At 39.9% G+C, this 23,556-nt stretch overlaps 1 protein-coding gene across 2 annotated transcripts in view; it reads left to right on the forward strand.

The window, feature by feature from the left end:
• Positions 1-23,556, forward strand: part of KLHL7 (kelch like family member 7) — a 610,555-nt gene that overhangs the window by 409,443 nt on the left and 177,556 nt on the right. For both annotated transcript variants that reach the window (XM_053714142.1, XM_053714143.1), the window contains 2 exons: positions 17,676-17,818; positions 18,449-18,689. In XM_053714142.1, the coding sequence (XP_053570117.1) occupies positions 17,676-17,818; positions 18,449-18,689 (384 nt within the window). The remainder of the gene's footprint in view (positions 1-17,675; positions 17,819-18,448; positions 18,690-23,556) is intronic.

Genomic DNA, 23,556 nt, shown 5'->3' on the forward strand with positions numbered 1-23,556 from the left:
GCCCACCATATATGGGTCATGGTGCCTCTACTACCGCAGCCTCTCCAGCACATGTCTGATGCTGCTGGGTATATTGTTTTGAGCCTAGCCGGGGTCAGGTACCATCTAGTCAGGATCTTAAAATTTAATTCTAGGAATTTGGTGGAGGTTGATGATGTTTTTGTGTTGTGAAATATGTGTTGCCACTCTATTTCAGATAATTCCCTGTCTAATTCCCTGTGCCAACGATTAACATATAATGGGGTGTCTGTTTTATCTGTGGTGATTAGGGCCTTTTTCGCCCATGCTAGTGTATGTCTTAATGACCGGTCCTGTAGGCATAGTTGCTCGAAAGGAGTGGGTTGTCTCGTCATTTGGTCTTTGTCTGCCGATGTGGTTAGGAAGTGGTCAAGCTGGTGGTACTTCAACCATTTTGTGAAGGCTCCCCCTAATATATTTCCTAAGTCCGTTTTTCGGTCTGAGTTTGTTACCCTGTAAAAAAGTATGTATAGGAGCCGTGTACCCTATCTCCCAGTCCAGCTGTTTATTCAGTTTCTGTTCTAACCCTCCGTGTAATTCTGCGTTGGGCGATACTGGGGACATAGGGGATCTTAGTGATGAGATATTCTGGTCTTTGGATAGTAGACTATCCCATATTTCGAAAACATGCTGGAAAAGCGGATAAGATCCGATCCAGGGTGGTCTACTTTTCTTTTCTACCCAGCACAGCACTCCTGGGGATGGGGACTTCAGAATTTGTGAGTCTAGTGCCACCCAGGCCTTACTCTCTACACTACGGTGCCAATCCAAGATCCTTTGTAGGCATTTTGCTTTATAGTATATCTCTATATTAGGAAGTCCTAGGCCTCCAGTCTGAGTAGATCGATACATTGTGTTTTTAAGGATTCTGTGTTTAACCTTTCCCCATGTAAACTCATTTATTAGTTTTTGTAGCTTATTACGATAAGAACTAGTCAGGGAGATTGGCACAGCTTGGAGAATGTATAAAATTCTGGGTAGCACTGTCATCTTCACTGCCTGGATACGCCCCCACCAGGAGATTGTTTTATCGCTCCACCTACTTAGCTCTTTTTTCAAATCTTTGTATAAGTTCTGGTAATTTTGTTCAAATAGTGCCGTGGGTTTGGGTGATAAATAAATACCTAAATATTTAATGGCTTTTTTTTGAGGGCTGAACGGGCAACTCTGTAGTATTTCAGAGTATTTAGCTTTTGGGAGGGATATATTCAGGATCTCAGACTTTTGATCATTTAATAAGAAGTTTGAAAATGATCCAAACTCTCTGAATTCTTTTAGTACTTCAGGTATGGAGTCGACTGGATTGGTTAGGGTGAGTAGTACGTCGTCTGCATAGAGCGACAGTTTGTAGTCATCTTGCCCTATTTTGATACCTGATATCTTTCTATTCTGCCTAATTCTCTGGGCCAATATCTCCATACTCAGGACAAACAAAAGAGGGGATAGAGGGCAGCCCTGACGGGTACCATTGTGTATATGGAAAGCCTCTGATAGGATGTTATTGACTTTTACTTTGGCCGATGGGTTGCGGTATAAGCTAAAAATTCTGTTAATAGTGATTTCTCCAAATCCTGCCTTGTCCAAAACAGCTTGTAAAAATTTCCAATTTAAGCGATCAAACGCTTTTTCAGCGTCAGCGGAGACAACCACCATCCCGACTCTATGTACCTTAGCATAGTCTATTAATTGTAGTGTCCGGATGGTGTTGTCCCTCGCTTCTCTTCCAGGGACAAAACCTGCCTGATCGAGATGTATAATTTGGGGTAGTATCTTATTGATACGTTCTGCTATAATCTTTGCGAACAGCTTTAGGTCGGTGTTGAGCAGGGAAATAGGTCTATAGCTGCTGGGTAGATTGGCTGGTTTGCCTGGTTTGGGTATCACAGAGACATAGGCCTCTAAACACTCTGTTGGAAAATGCCCTGTTTCATCTATGTGTTGAAATGCTTGTAGCAAGTGAGGTGCTATAGTAGATTTGTATATTTTATAATAGTCATTGGAATAGCCATCTGGGCCGGAGCTTTTATTATTAGGTAAAGTATCTATGGCGTCTAGCACCTCTTTCAATGTCAATGGAGCGTCTAAAATATCTGCCTCTTGCGATGTTATTTTCGGGGTGTCTATCGAATCTAAGTAGTTTCTGAGGTCATCTGGGTTGTCTGTGGCCTTTTGGTTTGTGATGTTGTATAATTTGGAGTAATATTGACCAAATGTATTTGCTATATTTTTTGGGTCTATCTCAGACTGTCCCTTATCGTTATCTATATTAAAAATATGGGCCTGGAAGGCTTTTTGAGAAAGGGCTTTTGCTAACCAAGTGCCTGCTTTGTTATTGTTATGGAAATACATTTTTTTTAAGTAGAATGCTTTCTTTATTGCGTTTTTTTGTAGAAGCATTCGAAAGGCCTCCCTAGCCTTACTAACAGATTTTGTAATTTCCTCGCTCTGGGGATTGAGTTTGTGTTGCTGTTCTAAGGTGTGTAAGTTGGAGAGTAATTTATCATATTCTGTGTTATATTGTGTTCTTAGTAGTGCTTTTTGTTTAATAAGCTCACCTCTGATTGTAGCTTTCTGCGCTAACCAGTTATTCATACTGTTTGTAGCTGTTGGTGAATTGTGCAGGAAGAAATCTTTAATATTAGTCTCTATTTGAGTTTTAACAACTGGGTTATGTAGTATAGTGGGATCTAAGCGCCATGTGGTTTGGCGATGGGGGATCGATGACCACACTATGTCCAAGGTAATCGAGGCATGATCCGACCATGAGATCGGGAGGATCTCTGTGTCGGTGGCTTTGGCAATGTTATTATGATCTACCAACCAGTAATCTATTCTCGAGTAAGAACGCCCAGGATGTGAATAGAAGGTATAACTTCTTGTTCTAGAATGGTGCAATCTCCACACATCTATCAGCATCAGTGTGTCCAGTGTTTGAGTGATATGGGTCCTTTGTTTTTGAGTCAGATGACTTTTGCCTGTAGAGCTGTCAATGTGTGGGTGTAGAGTCATGTTGAGGTCTCCCCCTACCAATACCATCCCTTTCTGTACCTCTCTTAATTTATTTAGTGCTTTGTTAAAAAACCGTAGCTGTCGTGTGTTGGGAGCATATATATTCATTAGTGTTATGGGATTATTGTAAAGGTTTCCCACCAGTATTAGGAATCTGCCCTCTTCATCTGAATGTTGTTCTAGGATTTGAAGTGGGAGTTCCCTGCTTATTAATATGCCCACTCCATTCTTCTTATTAGTGTTTGAGCTGAAGTGTTGCTGGGTATAAATTTTAGAATATAATTTGGGCATTCTTTGTTTGGCGAAATGGGTTTCCTGTAAATACACTATTGTTCCCTGTTGTTTTCTAAACCAAGCTAAAGCTATAGATCTCTTGTTTGGGGAGTTTAGACCTTTGCAATTCTGCGAAATAAGTTTTATATTGTGAGCCATTGCGTGTGTTGACTAGCCCCCTCCGGTGTAGTGCAGTGTAGTGTGGTACCTGTGTCAAATTCATCTGTTACTAGACGAAGGATTTCTCTAGATGACTGTGGAGCGTCCAGGTATTTCTCCCGATACACCCCCGACCAACCAAATAATACAACCTGTAAAAACTTTTGAAATAAACACAACAATATTATTAACCAAAAATTAACCAAGAAAACATTTTCCATTCTCCCAATATCTATGGGGAATGGATTCAAGTAATTTAGGGGAATTTACAGACCTAATTCGGTCCAGACACAGTTGGGGTTACTTAGCTTAACCTTTGCTATTAATTGTAATTATCACAAATTTTTTTTTTTTTTTTTTTTATTATCTCCTTTCCCTTTTTCTTCCCTTCCCTCCCCTCCCTCCATACCTGTATCAGTAATTGTTATGCGACTTAGTATATAGTGGGACATAACAGTGTTGTTAAATCTATACAACAGACCTTCCCATCTTTTGCCCTTAGAGTCTCTCGAGACCTCCGATCATTCTGTTTGTCTGATAGAGTCCTTAGGCAACCAGCCTCTTTCTAGGGTAGGTTATAGTCTTTTCAGATCAGAAAAGTCCCGTTCATTTATTTTCTGCGGTTGAATTAGGTGGTGATCCAGATGCTGCTGATTCTCTCATCCTTTTTCTTTGGACTTTTTTCCATCTGGGCCTTTGCTGCAGTGGTCCTACTTCCTCTGTGTTCTTCTCCTCTCGCAGTGATGGTAGGGAGGGTTGTGGAATACCAAGTTGGGAGCAGAAGGGTTCTAGATCTTCCGTAGATTTGTACACATGAATTCTGTTATTCTTCAGTACTTTTATGCTAAATGGGAAACCCCACCTATAGGGGATCCCATTATCTTGCAGGTGCTGAGTTAGAAATCGATTTTCCTTTCTGTTTTGCAGCGTGAGTGGGCTGAGATCTGAGTAGAGTTGTAGTTGATGCCCTTGGTATGATATTAGTTGTTGCTGCCTTGTTGCTTTCATTATCCTCTCTTTGTCTGTAAATTTATGGAATTTTATGATGACGTCTCTTGGGGGATCTGTATCTTTAGGTTGTGGTCGTAGTGCTCTGTGGGCACGGTCCAGAGGGATTTCTGTGAGATCAGGTTCTTTTAGTACAGTTCTGAACAAATCTTGGAGGGAGGAGGGCAAATTTTCTTGAGCAATTTTTTCTGGTAAGCCTCTAATTCTAATGTTCTGCCTCCTCCCCCTATTGTCCAAATCCTCCAGTTTCTCCTGTAGGAAAGATATTTGGGATTCCTGAGCTACAACTTTTCTGTTCAGAAGGTCAATGTCAGATGTCTGAGATTCAGATTGTTCTTCTAGATATTCCATCCTGTTGCCTAATTCGTTGACCTCCTTTTTAACCTCTGCCAGCCCGTCTTTGATCATGCGGCCCACTTGGTGAATGAATGTGGAAAAATCTTCCTTCGTGGGTAGATCTCTAAGGTCAGCTTTTGTGAGTGGTATTTCTAATGTTGGGTCTTGGTGGCTATCTGTATCTTCTGAGGTCTGCAGGGAGTCCTCTTCTTCTGCCATTGGGGTGTGAGTTGCTTTAAAAAACATATTCATTTTGCTCGAATTGCTTTTTGGGGTTTTCTCCCCTTTGGGAGCCCTCTTCGAAGTCATTTTAGTAACCCACTCTGTTACTGCTAGGTGCTGCCGAAATGGGGACCCTGAGGATTCTATTGCTTTCTGCCTTATAGGCTGTAGGCTAATGTCAGTGCAATACAAGGCAGCGTGTACCTTCTTAAATCTTTTAGATGCAGTTTATTGTGTTGCTTTAAGTAAAAAGGAGGGGCAACAGAAAATGAAAGATATGTGCTTAATTCTGCTTTCAGGCCTGATTGTGATTTAGTATTTTATCATTCAGGCAGGATGCCTGTAGTGTGGGTCACAGATAAAGAGTGTGGTTGTAGTGTCGGTAAAAACTTACTGGTCTTTCCTTTATTGCTATATTCCACCTCGTGGGTCTCCGGTTACTTGTGCCCTTGTTTTTGTGCTTAATAAGTGTACTTTAGCTGGCGGCTTTATTCCCCTTTCCCCCGCTGCTGCTGTTATTCGCTGCCGGATGAGGTGACGGCCGTGTATTTGTTGTGCGGGTCTCTGCCCGGCTTTCGGTAAGTCAGTTAAAGAGCTTAAGCTAGGGTCTCCTTAGTGTAAGCTTTATTGCTTGTAGCGCTCCACATGTGTATGTGTAGTTTGCAGGCGGCTTTTTACCTTCAAGTCCGGGTATAGTTCCGACCGTCTGTTTTCCCAGTAAGTCCTCTCATCCGATTAAAAGTCACTCCAATCTGTGATCTCTCCGTCGCAGACCGCTGCAGATTTTCGGGATCCTGCTGTCTGATGGTCTGCTTTCAGTTAGTATCATAGTAATGGCGGAGTTTGGCGCCTCTTTTCCCGTCTTCTTAATGAGGGCTGTCTTGTTGTCTTTTGCGGTCTGCTTTGTATTTTAGTGCATCCCAATCAGGTTATTTCTCATGTTAATGCTTTTTGTGTGCAGTAAATTAACAAATAAAAAGGCTTATCCCCAAACTGTGCCTGTAGTCTAGCGGAGCTTCACTGTTTTGCGGCCATTTCAATCCATGGTCGGCTCCGCCCCCCTATCATGATAAACTTTTACATGCAGATATTGTGTCCATCAGTAAATAGTACATTGCCTGTTGTTGTTCCTTCAACTTTTAATGTACATGTTATACCTATGAAATTTAAAGAATTTATTACTGATTCTATTCAGAAGGCTTTGTCTGCTATTCTGCCTTCTAATTAATATAAGGTCTTTTAAAACTTCTCATAAGGTTGATGAAATTTCTAATGACCGACAACATAATTAATTATTCTCCTCTGATGAGGATCTATCTGATTCAGAAGATCCTTCCTCAGATATTGACACTAACAAATCTACTTATTTATTTAAAATGAAGTATTTTCGTTCTTTGTTAAAGAAGTGTTAATTATTTTGGATATCGTGGAAACTAGTCCTCTTGATATTAGAACTAGTAAAATCTGTTTTTAAACCTCCTGTGGTTACTCCAGGGTTTTTTTTCTGTTCCTGATGCTATTTCTGATATGATTTCTAAGGAATGGAATAAGCCGGGTACTTCTTTTATTCCTTCTTCAAGGTTTAAAAATTTTATCTTTTTACCAGCTATTTCTATAGAGTTTTGGGAAAAGATCCTCAAAGTTGATGGGGCTATTTCTACTCTTGCTGAACGTACCTTTATTCCTATAGAAGATAGTACTTCTAAGGAAGCTTATTTGTATTCAGGTTGTCTCAGGCCTTCAATTTCTTTGGCTGATGTTGCAGCTGCATCAACTTTTTTGTTGCAAGATTAGCGCAACAAGAATTGGATTCTGATTTATCTAGCATTGTTCGTTTACTGCAACATACTAATCAGTTCTGATGCCATTTTTTTATATCATCAAAGATTGATGTTAGATCTGTGTCTTTAGCTATTTTTAGCTAGAAGAGTTTTGAAGCTTAAATCTTGGAATGCTGATATGACTTTTTAAGTCTAGATTGCTATCTCTTTCCTCTTTCTTTTCAAGGTAATAAGAGACCTAAGGGTAAATATAGAGCTTCTAATTGTTTTCGTTCTTTTTGTCAAATAAGGAACAAAAACCTAATCCTTCCCTATTGAATCCAATTGGAAACCTTCATTAATTGAAATAAATCAAACCCATTTAAGAAACCAAAAGCCAGCCCCTAAGTCCACATGAAGGTGTGACTTTCATTCCAGCTCAGCTGGTAGGGGGCAGATTAAGGTTTTTTTTCAAGGATGTTTGGATAAATTCTGTCCAAAATCAATGGTTTCAGAGTATTGTCTGTCAGGGGTATCGAATAGGATTCTGAGTAAATCCTCCTGTGAGAAGATTTTTTTTCTCTCACGCATCCCAGCAAATCCAGTTAAAGCTCAGGCTTTCCTGAAGTGTGTTTCAGACCTGGAGTTCAGGGGTAGTCATGCCAGTTCCTTTTCAGGAACAAGGTCTGGGGTTTTATTCAAATCTATTCATTGTCCCAAAGAAGGAAATTTCATTCAGACCAATTCTGGATCGTTATGTAAGAGTACCAACTTTCAAATGACTTTAAGGACTGTTCTGCCTTTTATTCAGCAAGGACATTTTAGGTCCACAATGGATTTGCAGAATGTATACCTTCATATTCCGATTCATTCAGATCATTATCAGTTCCTGAGATTCTCTTTTCTAGACAAGCATTACCAATTTGTTGCTCTTCCATTTGGACTAGCAACCGCTCAAATAATCTTTTTTAAAGGTTCTAGGTGCCCTGCTTTATGGAAACCATAGAGCAGAGTATTGCAGTGTTTCCTTATTTGGACGATATCTTGGTACTAGCTCAGTCTTTACGTTCTGCAGAATCTCACACGAATCAACTAATGTTGTTTCTTCGGAAACATGGTTGGAGGATCAATTTACCAAAAAGTTTCTTGATTCCTCAGACAAGGGTCACCTTTTTTAGGTTTCCAGATAGATTCAGTGTCCATGACTCTGTCTCTAACAGACAAGAGACGTTTGAAAGCGGTTGCAGCCTGTCGGCACCTTCAGTCTCAGTCATTCCCTTCAGTGGTTATGTGCATGGAAAATGTAGGTCTCGTGACTGCAGCATCGGACGCGATTCCCTTTGCTCGTTTTCACATGAGTCCTCTCCAGCTTTGTTTGCTGAATCCATGGTGCAAGGATTATACAAAGATATCACAATTAATATCCTTAAAACCCAATGTTTGACACTCTCTGACGTGGTGGTTAAATCACCAGCGTTTAGTTCAAGGGGCTTCTTTGTTCGGCTAACCTGGACTATGATCACTACAGATGCAAGTCTTTCAGGTTAGGGAACTGTTTGGGGATCTCTGACAGCACAAGGAGTTTGGAAATCTCAAGAGGCGAGATTACCAATCAATATTTTAGAACTCCATGCAATTTTCAGAGCTCTTCAGTTTTGGCCTCTGTTGATGAGAGAACCGTTGACTTATTTTCAAACAGACAATATCACAGACAGTGGCATTTGTCAATCAGCAGGGTGGGACTCACAGTCCACAAGCTATGAAAGAAGTATCTCGGATACTTGCTTGGGCGGAATCCAGCTCCTGTCTAAATTCTGCGGTGCATATCCCAGGTATAGGCATTGGGAGGCAGATTATCTCAGCCGTCAGACTTAACATCCGGGGGGGTGGTCCCTCCATCCAGATGTGTTTTCTCAGATTGTTCAGATATGGGGTCTTCTAGAGATAGATCTGATGGCCTATTATCTAAACAAGAGACTTCCCAGATGCCTGTCCAGGTCTAGGGATTTTCATGCGGAAGCAGTGGGTGCGCTGACACTTCCTTGGTGTTATCAACCTGCTAATATTTTCCTGCCTCTAGTTCTTCTTCCAAGAGTGATTTCCAAAATCATCATGGAACTATTGTTTGTGTTGCTGGTGGCTCCAGAATGGCCTCACAGGTTTTGGTATGCGGGTCTTGTTAGGATGTCCAGCTGCCATCTTTGGCCACTTCCGTTAAGGCCGGACCTACTGTCTCAAGGTCCGTTTTTTCCATCAGGTTCTCAAATCATTAAATTTGAAGGTATGGAAATTGATTGCTTAGTGCTAAGTCATAGAGGTTTCTCTGACTCAGTGATTAATACTATGTTACAGGCTCGTAAATCTGTTTCTATAAAGATTTATTATCGAGTTTGGAAGACTTACATTTCATGGTGTTCTCATAGATTCTCTTGGCATTCTTTTAGAGTTGCAAGAATTTTACAGTTTCTTCAGATGGTTTGGATAAGGTTTTGTCTGCAAGTTCCTTGAATAGTGAAATCTCTGCTCTTTCTGTTTTTTTCACAGAAAGATTGCTAGACTTTGTGATATTCACTGTTGTACAGGCTTTAGTTCGTATTAAGCCTGTCATTAAATCAATCTCTCCTCCTTGGAGTCTTAATTTGGTTTGGGGGCTTTACAGGCTCCTCCTTATTGAGCCTATGCATTCTTTGGACATTTATCTACTTTCTTGGAAAGTGTTGTTCCTTTTGGCCATCTCTTCTGCTAGAAGAGTTTCTGAGTTATCTGCTCTTTCTCGTGAATCTCCTTTTCCGATTTTTCATCAGGATAATGCGGATTTGCAGACTTCATTTAAATTTTTTCCTAAGGTTGTGAATTAACAACATTAGAAGAGAAATTGTTGTCCCTTGTGTCCTAATCCTAAGAATACTTTGGAAAGATCCTTACATTCTTTGGATGTGGTGAGAACTTTGAAATATTATATTGAAGCTATTAAAGATTTCAGGAAGACTTCTAGTCTATTTGTTATATTTTCTGGTCCTAGGAAAGGGCAGAAGGCTTCTGCTATTTCCTTGGCTTCTTGGTTAAAGCTTTTGATTCTCCAGGCTTATTTGGAGTCGGGTCAGGCCCTGCCTAAGAAAATTACAGCTCATTCTACTAGATCAGTTTCCACTTTGTGGGCTTTTAAGAATGAAGCTTCAGTTGAACAAATTTGCAAAGCGACAACTTGGTCTTCTTTTCATACATTTACTAAATTCTACCGTTTTGATGTATTTGCTTCTTCAGAAGAAGTTTTTGGTAGAAAAGATCTTCAGGCAGCTGTTTCAGTTTGATTCTTCTGCTAATGTTTTAAGTTTTTCTTGTCTTTTAAAGAATAAACTTATATTTTGGGTTGTGGATTATTTTTTCAGCGGAAAAAGGCTGTTGTTTAATTTTATCCATCCCTCTCTAGTGACTCTTGCGTGGAGTTCCACATCTTGGGTATTGATATTCTATACGTCACTAGCTCATTTGAGGTTTGGGAAACTTTGCCCCTCCTGGTAGGATTGTATATCCCATACGTCACTAGCTCATGGACTCTTGCCAATATGAAAGAAATTAATTTATCAGGTAAGTTCTTACATAACTTATGTTTTTTGTCACACCCTTTTCTTTTGTGGACTCCACAGCTTGAGTATTAGATCACACATGTTAAGGCTCGTGAACTCTCACCACCTTATGAAAGAAAATAAATGTAAGCTTACCTGATCAATTCCTTTCTTTCAGTATGATGATAGTCTACAAGACCCCACCCGTTTTTACATTTCAATTTTTGGCAGAACTTTCTTTTGCACCTCTTTTCATCCCCTGCTTTGTCTTTCCTACCTGTCTCTTTCTTTCCTCTGTTTTGCTATATGTTAAACTGAGTAGTACAGGGAGGTGGGAGGACTTGAAAGCTTTTGTTGATGGGTTTTTTTTGCCTCCTCCTAGTGGCGGAAATTCAATTCCACATGTTAAGACTTGTGGACTTTCACTACCCTGAAAGAAAGGAATTTATCAAGTAAGCATACATTTTTGTTTTCTACCTCTTCTAGGTATAGCATAGGACATCCATTGGTGTGGAGGTGGCAGCTGTGGAAATTATTAATTTCTCTGTAACATGCTAAGTGAGCGACACTAAGATTCCTGGCTTAGTTGGACTGAAACCCAATCGAAAACCACAGTGCTAAAGGAGAAATTTCATGTAGCCCCATTAGACAGTGTGTCTTTATAGCAATTTAAATGAAATTATCTGAGCACATTGGGGTAGACTTCTCTGTAGTCAATAGGGAAAACAAAAAAGAGCGCCTCAAGGTGTAGAAATCAAAGATATGCAGAAAATCTGATGACAGTGTAAATACTCACAAAAGTATTGCACTATTTGCCAGTGCAAACAAAGCAAGCTGGGTTCTCAGTCTCCAGCTGACTGTGGAAGGAAAACTCCTCCAAGAGTGTGAACACAAGAGTATTGATGATGATTGTGATCTTTGTAAATAAAAAAAAACAAACAAAGAAACCACCCAGTGGTGCAGATAAACTTCTCAATACCAAAATAATGTAAGGTATAAATGTGGTACTCACATGTGAGAAAGCACTGTCAGTTAGTGCTGTAAATGCAGGCTGGGTATTGTAGTCACCAGCTTAATAGACTTGTTTGGTCTCCCAGGTTGGTATGCTGTAGTTCCTAGGCTCCAATGTTTCCAATAGCAATGTTGAAACTAAAGTAGTACAAGGTAGATACTACTAGAATAAATTCAATAATAAAATACAAAGTATAACAATAAAAACAGATTAAAATATGCAACTCGTTTCTCAGCTTCAAGCTGTTTCCTCAGGAATATAAAAACAGTAAAATTATGGCGCCTTATATACACATCATCATGTGGTCGCCATGAGGATGTTTGTACACATTGTTTATACATAATCAATTGCTAATACAAGGCATTATTAAAAGTTGAAAATAAAATATATAGTATTATTTTATCTTGATTAAGTGCATGCATCTTATTTAAAATATCTGAAATATACAAGTTTGTATTTGCCCTGTAACTAATATGAAAGATTCAACTAATTGTTTAAGAAATCCTATTGGTTTTAAACAGGTCACATGACCGGACTGCAAATGAATAGTGATTGGTTGGTAGTCGTGTGCCAATCTGAAATACTCTTTGATTTTCTATTAGTGTCTATTCATATATCTGCTGGTTTCTGATAGGTTGAGCTGCATGCAATACATTCAATTGTTATGAATTATGCAGATTGACTTGTTTTTTTACCATTTCGTTTTCAATAAAAACTGAGTGATATCTATGTGATATTTTAGTCATCAGTGAACCAGAGAAACATATCTACACTAGCAACACCATTGTTGCAATAATCATACAACTTATATGAAAGTTTCAACTCGTTTTTTAAGGAATCCTATTGGTTCTAAAGATGTCATGTGACCAGAAAAAAAACACACAAAAAACCTGAATGATATATATGTGATATTCGTGAACCTGACAAAAATAGTTATTCTAGTAACATTATTGTTGCAATAATCATACAATATATTAGATTGGTTGTAGTAGCTGTTTAAAAGTAGTTTTAGGAATTTTGGCATATAAATAGCCAATAATTATGTGGATAATATAAGTGAAGACATTTTAATGTTGAATGAAGTATGATGCAAGGGGTTCATAATTTGATGAAAATTGGGAAGTGGGCATAATGATAGAGGGAGTGGGAATGTGTGTGTGAATAAATCAGAGTGAATGTATATTCATGTTAACCCTTTGTGTCCTGGTCACTTTATTAATATCTGTGTGTGTTGGTTGCTAAAACTGAATTATGATTCTTGGTAAATGTTTATTTAGGTAGTGAATAGTATGTAATAAGGAGTTGTGATGATAGAATTTCTGTGTAAATTTATGGTGTGATCCCTATGCTGATTAAATGTATTGAAGAAAACCCTTGGTGTTCTGGTCATCTCAGTGATGTCTGTTTCTGTTAATATTACTAGTGTGATTGGTATGTGGTGGTGGTTGATTCATAGTGCTGTAATATCTCCTTTTAACAGTATTTGCACACACTGAGGCGGCTGTAGAGATGACTCGCAATAATGAAAATGCTGTTTTGGCTAGACAAGTCTTATGACTTAAGTCATGGTTTGCACTGAGTAATGTTTTCTAAAAAACTGACTCATATCTTCCCTTTCAAAGGAACATTTTGTTTGGACTAGACCTAGATGCAATTATTGCAACGGTCTCTAGAGGTCATGGAGCTTTTCTGCCACAATATAAAAAATCTAAAGGCAGGGTTAAGTCTGCTGGATGTTTTCTCTCCTTTCGTCAGTCGAAGAGCCAAAAGACTTCCCCCACATCTACTCTACTGGACAAACTTCTCTAAATAATCCATGAAGCCGGCTCCCGCCTCAAAGTTTGCAAGAAGGTGTGGCACCCAAGCTAGACGACATCATTGTAGGGGGCAGATTGAACTTTTTTAAAGAGGCCTTGTAGAAGTCGGTTCATGATTCTTGTGTGTTAAACATCTATTCCCAAGGGTACTGAATAAGCTTTCGAAAAAGAACTCCTTGAGATTTTCTCCTGCCTCATGTGCCTTGAGATCCCTCAAATACCAAAGCCTTCTTAGTTTGTGTAAAAGGCCTGTAAGCTATTGGAGTAATCACTCTGGTTCTGGTCATGGGACCCCGTCTGAGGTTAGCTGTACAAATTCTTTGTTCAGAAGAAAATTGTTGAGTTTTTTGGGATTGGACTGTCTTTTTGGATGGGGGTTCAACTGATATACTGTAGAAAATGTATCTTCTGTGAAAAGCACAGATTGAGCACTTATCTTATATATTTTTTTTCTTAAAAGGGAAGAGTCAACAGCTGCATTTATTTCTTTTTGGAATTCAGAACCTGGCCACCAGGAGGAGGCAAGGACACCCCAGCCAAAGGCTTAAATACCTCCCCCACTTCCCTCATCCCCCAGTTATTCTTTGCCTCATCTCGTCACAGGAGGTTGGCAGAGAAGTGTTCAGAAGTTTGAGTCTTATGGAGGGTAGTACTCTTCGCAATGGGACTGGGTCCAGAGATGCAGGGAGAGTTTTCCTGCAAATCCATCCCGACTCATATTAACAGCTCCTTTGGTAATCGGCGTTGACAAGTTTCGCTGCCTACCTTTCTTCACTCAAGTCCATGTCAGAAGCGTGGCTACTATCTGTCACACTTGAAAGGCTGTGTTCCTGTTCCACGGCGTAGATTCCGGTAAGATTGTTTCATTATATTTCGATATATGAATGTAATGTTAACGAAACAAGGTAGGGTCCAAGTGGGACTACTTTTATCTTAATAAGGAATCATGGGTTAATATCTCCTAAGGGGGTTATTGAACAGGGGGGACTTTTAATCATGTTTGTTATACGGTTCTATCTGCAAATGTGTAGCTTTACTTAGACTCACGGTTTTTACGGAACATAACGGCCTTCTTTTACTGACGTAATCTTTCCAGATTACACGCCCTTTTGTGTCTGGCACGGTGCACCTCGTGATGGGTGCGGTTACGTTGTTTTTCACTTCCGTATGCTGGCTGTGTGCGACCGAGAGAGTCTAGCTTGTGGGTTGTCTGGTTCTCAGGAGGTGGTGAATGCCCCAGCCATTGGGGGTGTTGTAGGGTGCCAGTTAGTTTTATCTTTTTGTAATACCAAGATTATGGAGGATTCTGATATGCGCGACACAGATGCCTCCGATAGGGAGGATGTTTCTTGTGATGAATATGAAATGGCCCGGGTAATTAATGTCCATCAGTTATGTTCCAGGTGCTGTTCTAGAGTAATCTCTTCTCCTGAGTCTGGGAGCTTAGAGTGCGTTGAGCTATCCGCCTCCAAGGTTTCTATGACCCGTGAGGTGCGTGCCCAAGACCCTTTCCCAGCTATGCACTCAGGTATCTCTATGGCCTTCACTCCTCCAGAGAGTGGCTTGTTTCTGCCGGAGTTTACGGCACGGTTCCGCGTGGCCATATCTATGGTACTGTCTCATTTATATCTCCTAAGTGAAGTATTTCTCCGATACTGTCCATGCTCCGGTAACCTAGGCCCATCAAGCGTGGGATCGCCTGATTCAGTTCGGCCTTCCGGGGAAACGTTGGCCCCTAAAGGCTTCAGAGGCCCCAATCTTGGAGCCGAGGTCTCCAGCAGATTTGGCAAGGGATGTTTTTGCCTTCCATTATAGGCTGGCTCGCCTTAGGGTTCTTTTAAGACATGTTTTGGCAATGTTAGAGGATCCCAGTCCTATTGGGCAGAGGGATCCGAGGCCTTAGAAGTTGGATGGCAAAATGGATATGACGTTAGGGAATGTAGCCAATCTCCTCATCATCGCCGGGGGTTAGGTTCCAGGAGAAATGGTTGTAAATTTGAAACCGTTGTAAATTGAAACCCAGTTTATAATGTAAGTCAATGGGAAGTGAGGGAGTTAGGTTCCAGGCCCCTCTCAAAGTTGTCATAAGTAACACCTAATACATTATTTTTAAAGCTTTGAAATGAAGACTTTAAATGCTAAACAGCATTATAAACCTAAAAATATAGATTGTATCATCATCAAACTAAGTTTAATGAACAAAAACATTTGCTAACAGCACCTAATAAAATAATCACACAACAGACTGCATCATCATCAAACTAAGTTTAATGAACAAAAACGTTTTTTTACTTGCATTTTTCTGCAGTCAGTTCTCTGCATTGTTAGCATGTTAGATAATATTGGGTCTGCACCTATTCTATGCATTTCAATCTGCATTGATTAATAAGCAGTTAGGCACCCTCACCTCAAGCTGCTGGACAGGAAGATAATAGGGAAGTGCCTGCTAAATTTTGCTCGATAGATCTGGTCTGATCTGTGTACACAGATCAATTTAAAGCTGTTAAGTTGCATAACTTTGCTGCAAAACAAGCGGACAGCTCCACCTACTGGCTATTTTAATTAGTGCATTGCTTTCCAAAAGCTTTTCAATAGCAGTCACATGACTGAAAAAAAAGGTTGTTATTCTGAAACGGCGCAAATTGAACCGGCGTAAACCTAGGGCATCCTGTATTATATGTGTGTGTGTGTATATATATATATATATATATATATATATATATATAATGTTTTTCGGTTCCTTTTTTGAGCTTGGGTGAATGGGACCTCTACTCGGCTGATCCTGTTGTAGTTCTCATTCACCTTGGGCGTTCACCCGATGGGTGCTGTCTTTCATTTTATTTTTGATCCGGATGGATGTGTTTAATTTGTTTTTCCTTGAGCTCAGGTCTGTTAGATTTCGTTTTATGAACGTTCTTCTCTGGAACCGATATTTGCGGCTCGTGGTCGCGTGGGCTCTCTCTCAGGAGTTGCGCACTTGTTGAAGATTCAAATTTTCATTTCTAGTTCATTTATTGATCCTTTGAGACAAATTTTCTTGGACCTTGAACAGTTCCAGAGTGCTCTTATACCAGGCTGGTACTGGTCGGGTGCTTTTTTCAGCTGTTACCAGGGTTCATGTCACCTTTGTGGTGCTGAGGATACCTCTAGATCTATTCTATGGACTCCGGCCTCGGATCCTTCTGATGTGTGAGGCCTGTGGTTTATATGCAACTTCTCCGGACAGAGGGTTGTGAGTATCACTCTAAGTAAGGGTGGTCGATTCGGGCTACTCGCCTGGGCTATGATTCTGCTGAGAACAGTTATTTCCTTTAAATGAAAGTTGGGAGATGTGTGTGACCTTTTTGGTCTGATGTGCCGGGTGATTAACCGTTTGGTTTTCACAAAAGGTTCTTCTAGTTGCTGACTTGTTCGCCCTTTTGAAAGGGGGCCAACTTGTTGTACCCACCCGTTATTGCATTCAGTGTCCTCTAGCTTGGGTATTGTTTTCCCAAAAGTAATGAATGCAGCTGTGGACTCTTCCTTTTTAAGAAGAAAAACATAAATTATGCTTACCTGATTATTTCTTTTTCTTCTGAAGGGAAGAGTTCACAGCTCACATCCATGTTTTTATCTCTATGAGGTGGCTGTAAATTGTTTGTTCTTCTGGCATCTTTTTCACCCTGATATTTCTCCTACTGTTCCTTGTTCCCTTGGCAGAATGACTGGGAATGAGGGAAGTGGGGGAGGTATTTAAGCCTTTGGCTGGGGTGTCTTTGCCTCCTTCTGGTGGCCAGGTTCTGAATTCCCAAAAGTAATGAATGCAGCTGTGGATTCTTCCCTTCAGAAGAAAATAAAATTCAGGTAAGCATAATTTCTTTTTATTTATATTAAAAGCCCTAAAACCTGGGGTAGGTGGGCTGGAGGGGCTAAATCAAATTTTTGAGTGCCTTATGCAGCACAAACCCATATATGTCACTGATGCTTGGGTATAGGATATCAAATGTGATGGCTCATGGACAATCACCATCTTATGCTAGAAAAAAAAAGATTATTAAATGCTATTATCTCATAATCATATATACTGTATATATATATATATATATATATATATATATATATATATATATATATACAGAGAGATAGAGAGAGATGGGGGAGGTGGGAAAGACACCTGTATAGAAGAAAGAATTAGTAGTTATGACTTTACATCTGAGAGAGCAGAGGAGGAGGGATTTGGGAGAGCAAGTAATTAGTCTCTTCATAAGTACGTCTCAGCTTTCCCACCTATTTTGATCACATGCTATCACTTTGAATTTGAATAAATTGAGTATAAAGCAAAATACTGGTAATGGTTATTAAAGGGGAATTTACTTTACCAATGCAGGAAATAATGTAAACTTACAGAAAAAAATTAAAAATGGTTTAGAAATGTCTGATATCAATCCTAATGTACACTGTGCACTCAATCGTTTTTATTTTCCCTTGCAATATCTCTGTCCCATTTGTTTTATAGGTGGGATGCGGTACCATCTGCTTTCTCCAGAAGATAGAGAGGAGCTTGTAGACGGCACCAGACCACGGAGAAAAAAACATGATTATCGTATTGCTTTGTTTGGGGGCTCACAGCCTCAATCCTGTAGATATTTCAATCCAAAAGTAAGTGAAATTTCTGCATTAACTATTTAATGAATATTGTGGTATATTATCTAGTCTCTTGTGCCATCTGAATAAAACTTTGTTGATTGAAAAATCTATAATACCATTAGTGGGGATTTTCATTGTAGAGTCTATCAGGCCCATTTATCAAGCTCCGTACGGAGCTTGAAGGGCCGTGTTTCTGGCGAGTCTTCAGACTCGCCAGAAACACAAGTTATGAAGCAGCGGTCTAAAGACCGCTGCTTCATAACCCTGTCCGCCTGCTCTGAGCAGGCAGACAGGAATCGCCGGAAATCAACCCGATCGAATACGATCGGGTTGATTGACAGCTCCCTGCTGGCGGCCGATTGGCCGCGAGTCAGCAGGGGGCGGCGTTGAACCAGCAGCTCTTGTGAGCTGCTGGTGCAATGTTAAATGCGGAGAGCGTATTGCTCTCCGCATTTAGCGAGGTCTTGCGGACCTGATCCGCAGTGTCGGATCAGGTCCGCAAGCCCTTTGATAAATGGGCCCCTATATATACAATATAGAAATTGGTTCTCATATACATTATATGTATAGCTTCATGATGAGGCATTTATATTTTGTTTTTCATCAATTACTTTAGCCTGAATACATATTTTTTTGTCACAGGATTACAACTGGACAGATATTCGATGTCCTTTTGAGAAGCGTAGAGATGCAGCTTGTGTATTTTGGGACAATGTGGTTTATATTTTGGGAGGTTCTCAACTGTTTCCAATAAAAAGGATGGATTGCTACAATGTTGTTAAGGACTCATGGTACTCCAAGCTGGGACCACCTACACCACGTGACAGCCTTGCTGCCTGTGCTGCTGAAGGGAAAATATACACATCGGGGGGATCAGAAGTTGGTGAGAATTTTTTTCCATTCACTTATTTAACCAATTTTTTTTTTCTGAAAACACTCTAAACTAGTTCCTGTCACTTCACAAAAAAATAAATTTTCTTCTTTTATTATGATGTTACACTTTTACAAACCCATTAAAAGACCATCACCTAGATTACAAGTTTTGCGTTAGAGGCTGTGCGGTGCTAACGAGCCGTTTTCTCTCACTGCTCACTTCCCTGCAGCGCTGGTATTACAAGTTTTCAGAATCACGTCGTTAAAAGGCAAGAAGTGAGCGTTGAGCAAAATTTTGCTCCTTACCGCACTCCAAATACCAGCGCTGCTTAAGTCAGCGGTGAGCTGGTGTAACGTGCTCGTGCACGATTTCCCCATAGGAATCAACGGGGAGAGCCGGCTAAAAAAAAGTCTAACACCTGCAAAAAAGCAGCGTAAAGCTCAGTAACTCAGCCCCATTGATTCCCAGGGCCGCCACTAGAAATTTTGGGGCTCCTGACTTAACCATTGATCAGGGCCCCCCCCCCCTCCTTTGACATGTGCAATTTTTTACCAAGTGACTAAAACGTATATGCTTGGAAATGTTGTAAAGGTAGTAACATACACAAACACAGACACACTCATAGACTGACACACACACACACTCACACATAAGGATTTACATATAGACACTCTAGCAGACACGCAAAGAAACACACTCAGACACAGACACCCAAACAGACACTCAGCACTTGTTTACATTGACCTGACAAGTAATGAGGTAAACTACAATTTTGTAAAAAAAAGGAGATTTAGAAAACAAAATATGGAGTTCTGATTATCTTTTTGTAAAGGAAGATGCCAACTAAATGATGACAACAGCATGCAGTAGCTGAAAGGAAGGGCCCTGAACTGCCTAAACAATAATTTAAAGGTTAAATGGTGAATTAGTGACTTCCGGAAAGGTCTTGTTAGCTCAAAGTCTGTAGAAAGATGTGAATAATCAGTAGTAAGGTCAAAATGTCCTAAAAAGGAACAGACAATGGACACACACACAAGCTTGCACATACACCCAAGGAAACACCAACATAGACAGCCTCAGAAAACACACAAAGACATACACACACACACACACAGACACCCACAGAAAACACACAAAGACAAACACACAAAGACATACATACAAACACCCTCACTGAGAATTCCACAGAAAACACACAAAGACATACACACACCCTCACAGAGACACCCACAGAATACACACACCCTCACAGAGACATCCACAGAAAACACAGGCATCCAGAGAAAATACAGAGAAAATACACAAAGACAAACATACACACACCCTCACAGAGACACCCATAGAAAAATCTCAAAGACATATGCACACACCCTCACAGACATCCACAGAAAATGCACAAAGACATACACACCCACCCTCACAGAGAGACCCACAGAAAAAAAATACATACACACTCATAGAGACACAAACCAAAGCACAAAGACATTAACACAGACACCCACAGAAACACTCACAGGAGGAAAGATTTATGCACCTTGCATCCCCTAAATCAACAGTGTGTGACATGCATGATAAAAAAATTGCAGCAATTAAGAGATCACTTTTTAAAGAATCATATTTGTAAATGTGCAAACAAAAATAATTCTGTGAATTCAAAATTGTACATTAATGATCTGGGTAGATTGCTAGATGAAGAAAAGTACTTTTAAAAGGTTGACATATGTTTGTTTGTTTTTTCCCCATTTTCCCCAAACAAGAGCACCATTTCAAATATAGTGTATAAATGTTCCCATCTGTCAGCTGTACTTATGGATTTTTAAAATGCTGTACTCTATATGGTCTTGGTGGAACCATAAGCTGTGGTACTCATACCATTAGATCTGGTTAAATGCAGGATTTAGGGTTGTTGGTATGTATTTCAAAATTAAGTCATCTGTAGTGTAAACTGACCAGTATTAAGTTAACCTGTCTCATTTCAAACACTGAGCAATCTTAGACTGAGAGTATATCATTTTATGCAGATGTAAAAATATAAATGATAAAATGCCTCCTTGCATCTGGAAAGTCCTTGCATTAAGGGGCAGTAAACTGGAATGTAATATATATATATATATATATATATATATATATACATACACATATCTGCCAAAAGGGCACCTACCATTTGTGTATTGAGGAGGAAACATTTCTGCATGGTTTTAAATATAACATTTTTACAGCATTGTCAAATAATCCTAAATACACTGCTGCTAAAAGAAAATCTGTTTTTATGGACCCCTGGCCCCACCATACAACTACTACCACATTGAAGTTACAATCTGAAATTGCACAAAGAAATAAAAAACATTTGTTAAGTAAGTCTCTGCAAATGAAAGTGATCTGCCGTCGGACTCAGGCACACACTGTACAAACAAAGTGCCAAGTCTGTCTGACACTGTGCATAGTGATTTAGTGCACACTCAGAAATCCTCTCAAATGCTAATACTTTACTCCTTGTAATAACATTTCCCATGCTCAATTAGCACTCTGCTGTAGTACCAACTGGTGGCTGCCAAAATTTAAAATTTATGTTTAAAAATTTTTTTTTTAGTTCTTGCCTCATGGGGCCCCCCTGGCCCATTGGGCCCCTGACAGCAGTCACCCCTGTCACCCCCTGATGGCGGCCCTGTTGATTTCTATGGGGAAATAAAATGTATCGCCTAGATTTAGAGTTCTGCGGCAGCCAGGAAAGGGTCTAACGCTCACTTTCCAGCCGCGACTTTTCCATACCGCAGATCCCCTTACGCCAATTGCGTATCCTATCTTTTCAATGGGATCTTCCTAACGCTGGTATTTAGAGTCTTGGCTGAAGTAAGCAGTAGACCCTCTACCGACAAGACTCCAGCCGCAGAAAAAAGTCAGTAGTTAAGAGCTTTCTTGGCTAACGCCGGTTTATAAAGCTCTTAACTACTGTGCTCTAAAGTACACTAACACCCATAAACTACCTATGTACCCCTAAACTGAGGTCCCCCCACATCGCCACCACTATAATAAATATTTTTAACCCCTAATCTGCGGACCGCACACCGCCGCCACCTACATTATCCCTATGAACCCCTAATCTGCTGCCCCTAACATCGCCGACACCTACATAATATTTATTAACCCCTAATCTGCCCCCCTCCCCCAACGTTGCCGCTACCTAACTACACTTATTAACCCCTAATCTGCCGACCGGACCTCGCCGCTACTCTAATAAATGTATTAACCCCTAAAGCTAAGTCTAACCCTAACAATTAAACCTAACCCTACACTATCAATAAATAAATTAAATCAATTAACTACAATTACCTACAATTAAATAAACTAAACTAAATAAAAAAAAACCCCCACTAAATTACAAAAAATAAAAAAAGATTGCAAGAATTGTAAGCTAATTACACGTACTCTAAGCCCCCTAATAAAATAACAAAGCCCCCCAAAATAAAAAAATGTCCATACCCTAATCTAAATTAAAAAAGTTAACAGCTCTATTACCTTACCAGCCCTTAAAAGGGCTTTTTGCGGGGCATGCCCCAAAGAAATCAGCTCTTTTGCCTGTAAAAAAAAACACAACCTACCACCCACATACCCCTGCTCTAACCCAAACCCCCCTTAAATAAACCTAACACTACCCCCCTGAAGATCTCCCTACCTTGAGCCGTGTTCACCCAGCCGGGCACCGATGGACCAAAAGAGAGCATCCGGAGCGGCAGAAGTCTTCATCCTATCCGGGCAGAAGAGGACATCCGGAACGGTAGACATCTTCATCCAAGCAGCATCTTCTATCTTCATCCATCCGGAGCGGAGCCATCTTCTTCCAGCCGATGCGGATCCATCCTTCTTCCACGACGCCTACTCGCCGAATGAAGGTTCCTTTAAATGACGTCATCCAAGATGGCGTCCCTCGAATTCCGATTAGCTGATAGTATTCTATCAGCCAATCGGAATTAAGGTAGGAAAAATCTGATTGGCTGATTGAATCAACCAATCAGATTCAAGTTCAATCGGATTGGCTGATCCAATCAGCCAATCAGATTGAGCTTGCATTCTATTGGCTGTTCCGATCAGCTCAATCTGATTGGCTGATTGGCCCTATAAAATAAACCCTAAGCTAGCTACAATATAACTAATAGTTACATTGTAGCTAGCTTAGGATTTATTTTTATTTTACAGGCAAGTTTGTATTTATTTTAACTAGTTAGAATAGTTATTAACTATTTAATAACTACCTAGCTAAAATAAAGACAAATTTACCTGTAAAATAAAACCTAAGTTAAGTTACACTAACACCTAACACTACACTATAATTAAATAAATGAACTAAATTAAATACAATTACCTAAATTAAATTAAATTAGCTAAAGTACAAAAAAAAACCACTAAATTACAGAAAATAATAAACAAATTACATAAATTTAAACTAATTACAACTAATCTAATAGCCCTATTAAAATAAAAAAAGCCCCCAAAAATAAAAAAAAAACCATAGCCTAAACTAAACTACCAATAGCCCTTAAAAGGGCCTTTTGCGTGGCATTGCCCCAAAGTTATCAGCTCTTTTACCTGTAAAAAAATACAAACAACACCCCCAACAGTAAAACCCACCACCCACGCAACCAACCCCCAAATAAAATACTAGTTAAAAAATATAAGCTCCCCATTGCCCTGAAAAAGGATATTTGGATGGGCATTGCCCTTAAAGGGGCAGTTAGCTCTTTTGCCGCCCAAACCCTATTCTAAAAAATAAAACCCACCCAATACACCCTTAGAAAAACCTAACACTAACCCCCTGAAGATCGATTTACCGGGAGACGTCTTCATCCAAGCCGGGCGAAGTGGTCCTCCAGGCGGGCAG

This window comes from Bombina bombina, chromosome 5 (genome assembly GCF_027579735.1).
Source record: "Bombina bombina isolate aBomBom1 chromosome 5, aBomBom1.pri, whole genome shotgun sequence".
NCBI classification, from domain to species: domain Eukaryota; kingdom Metazoa; phylum Chordata; class Amphibia; order Anura; family Bombinatoridae; genus Bombina; species Bombina bombina.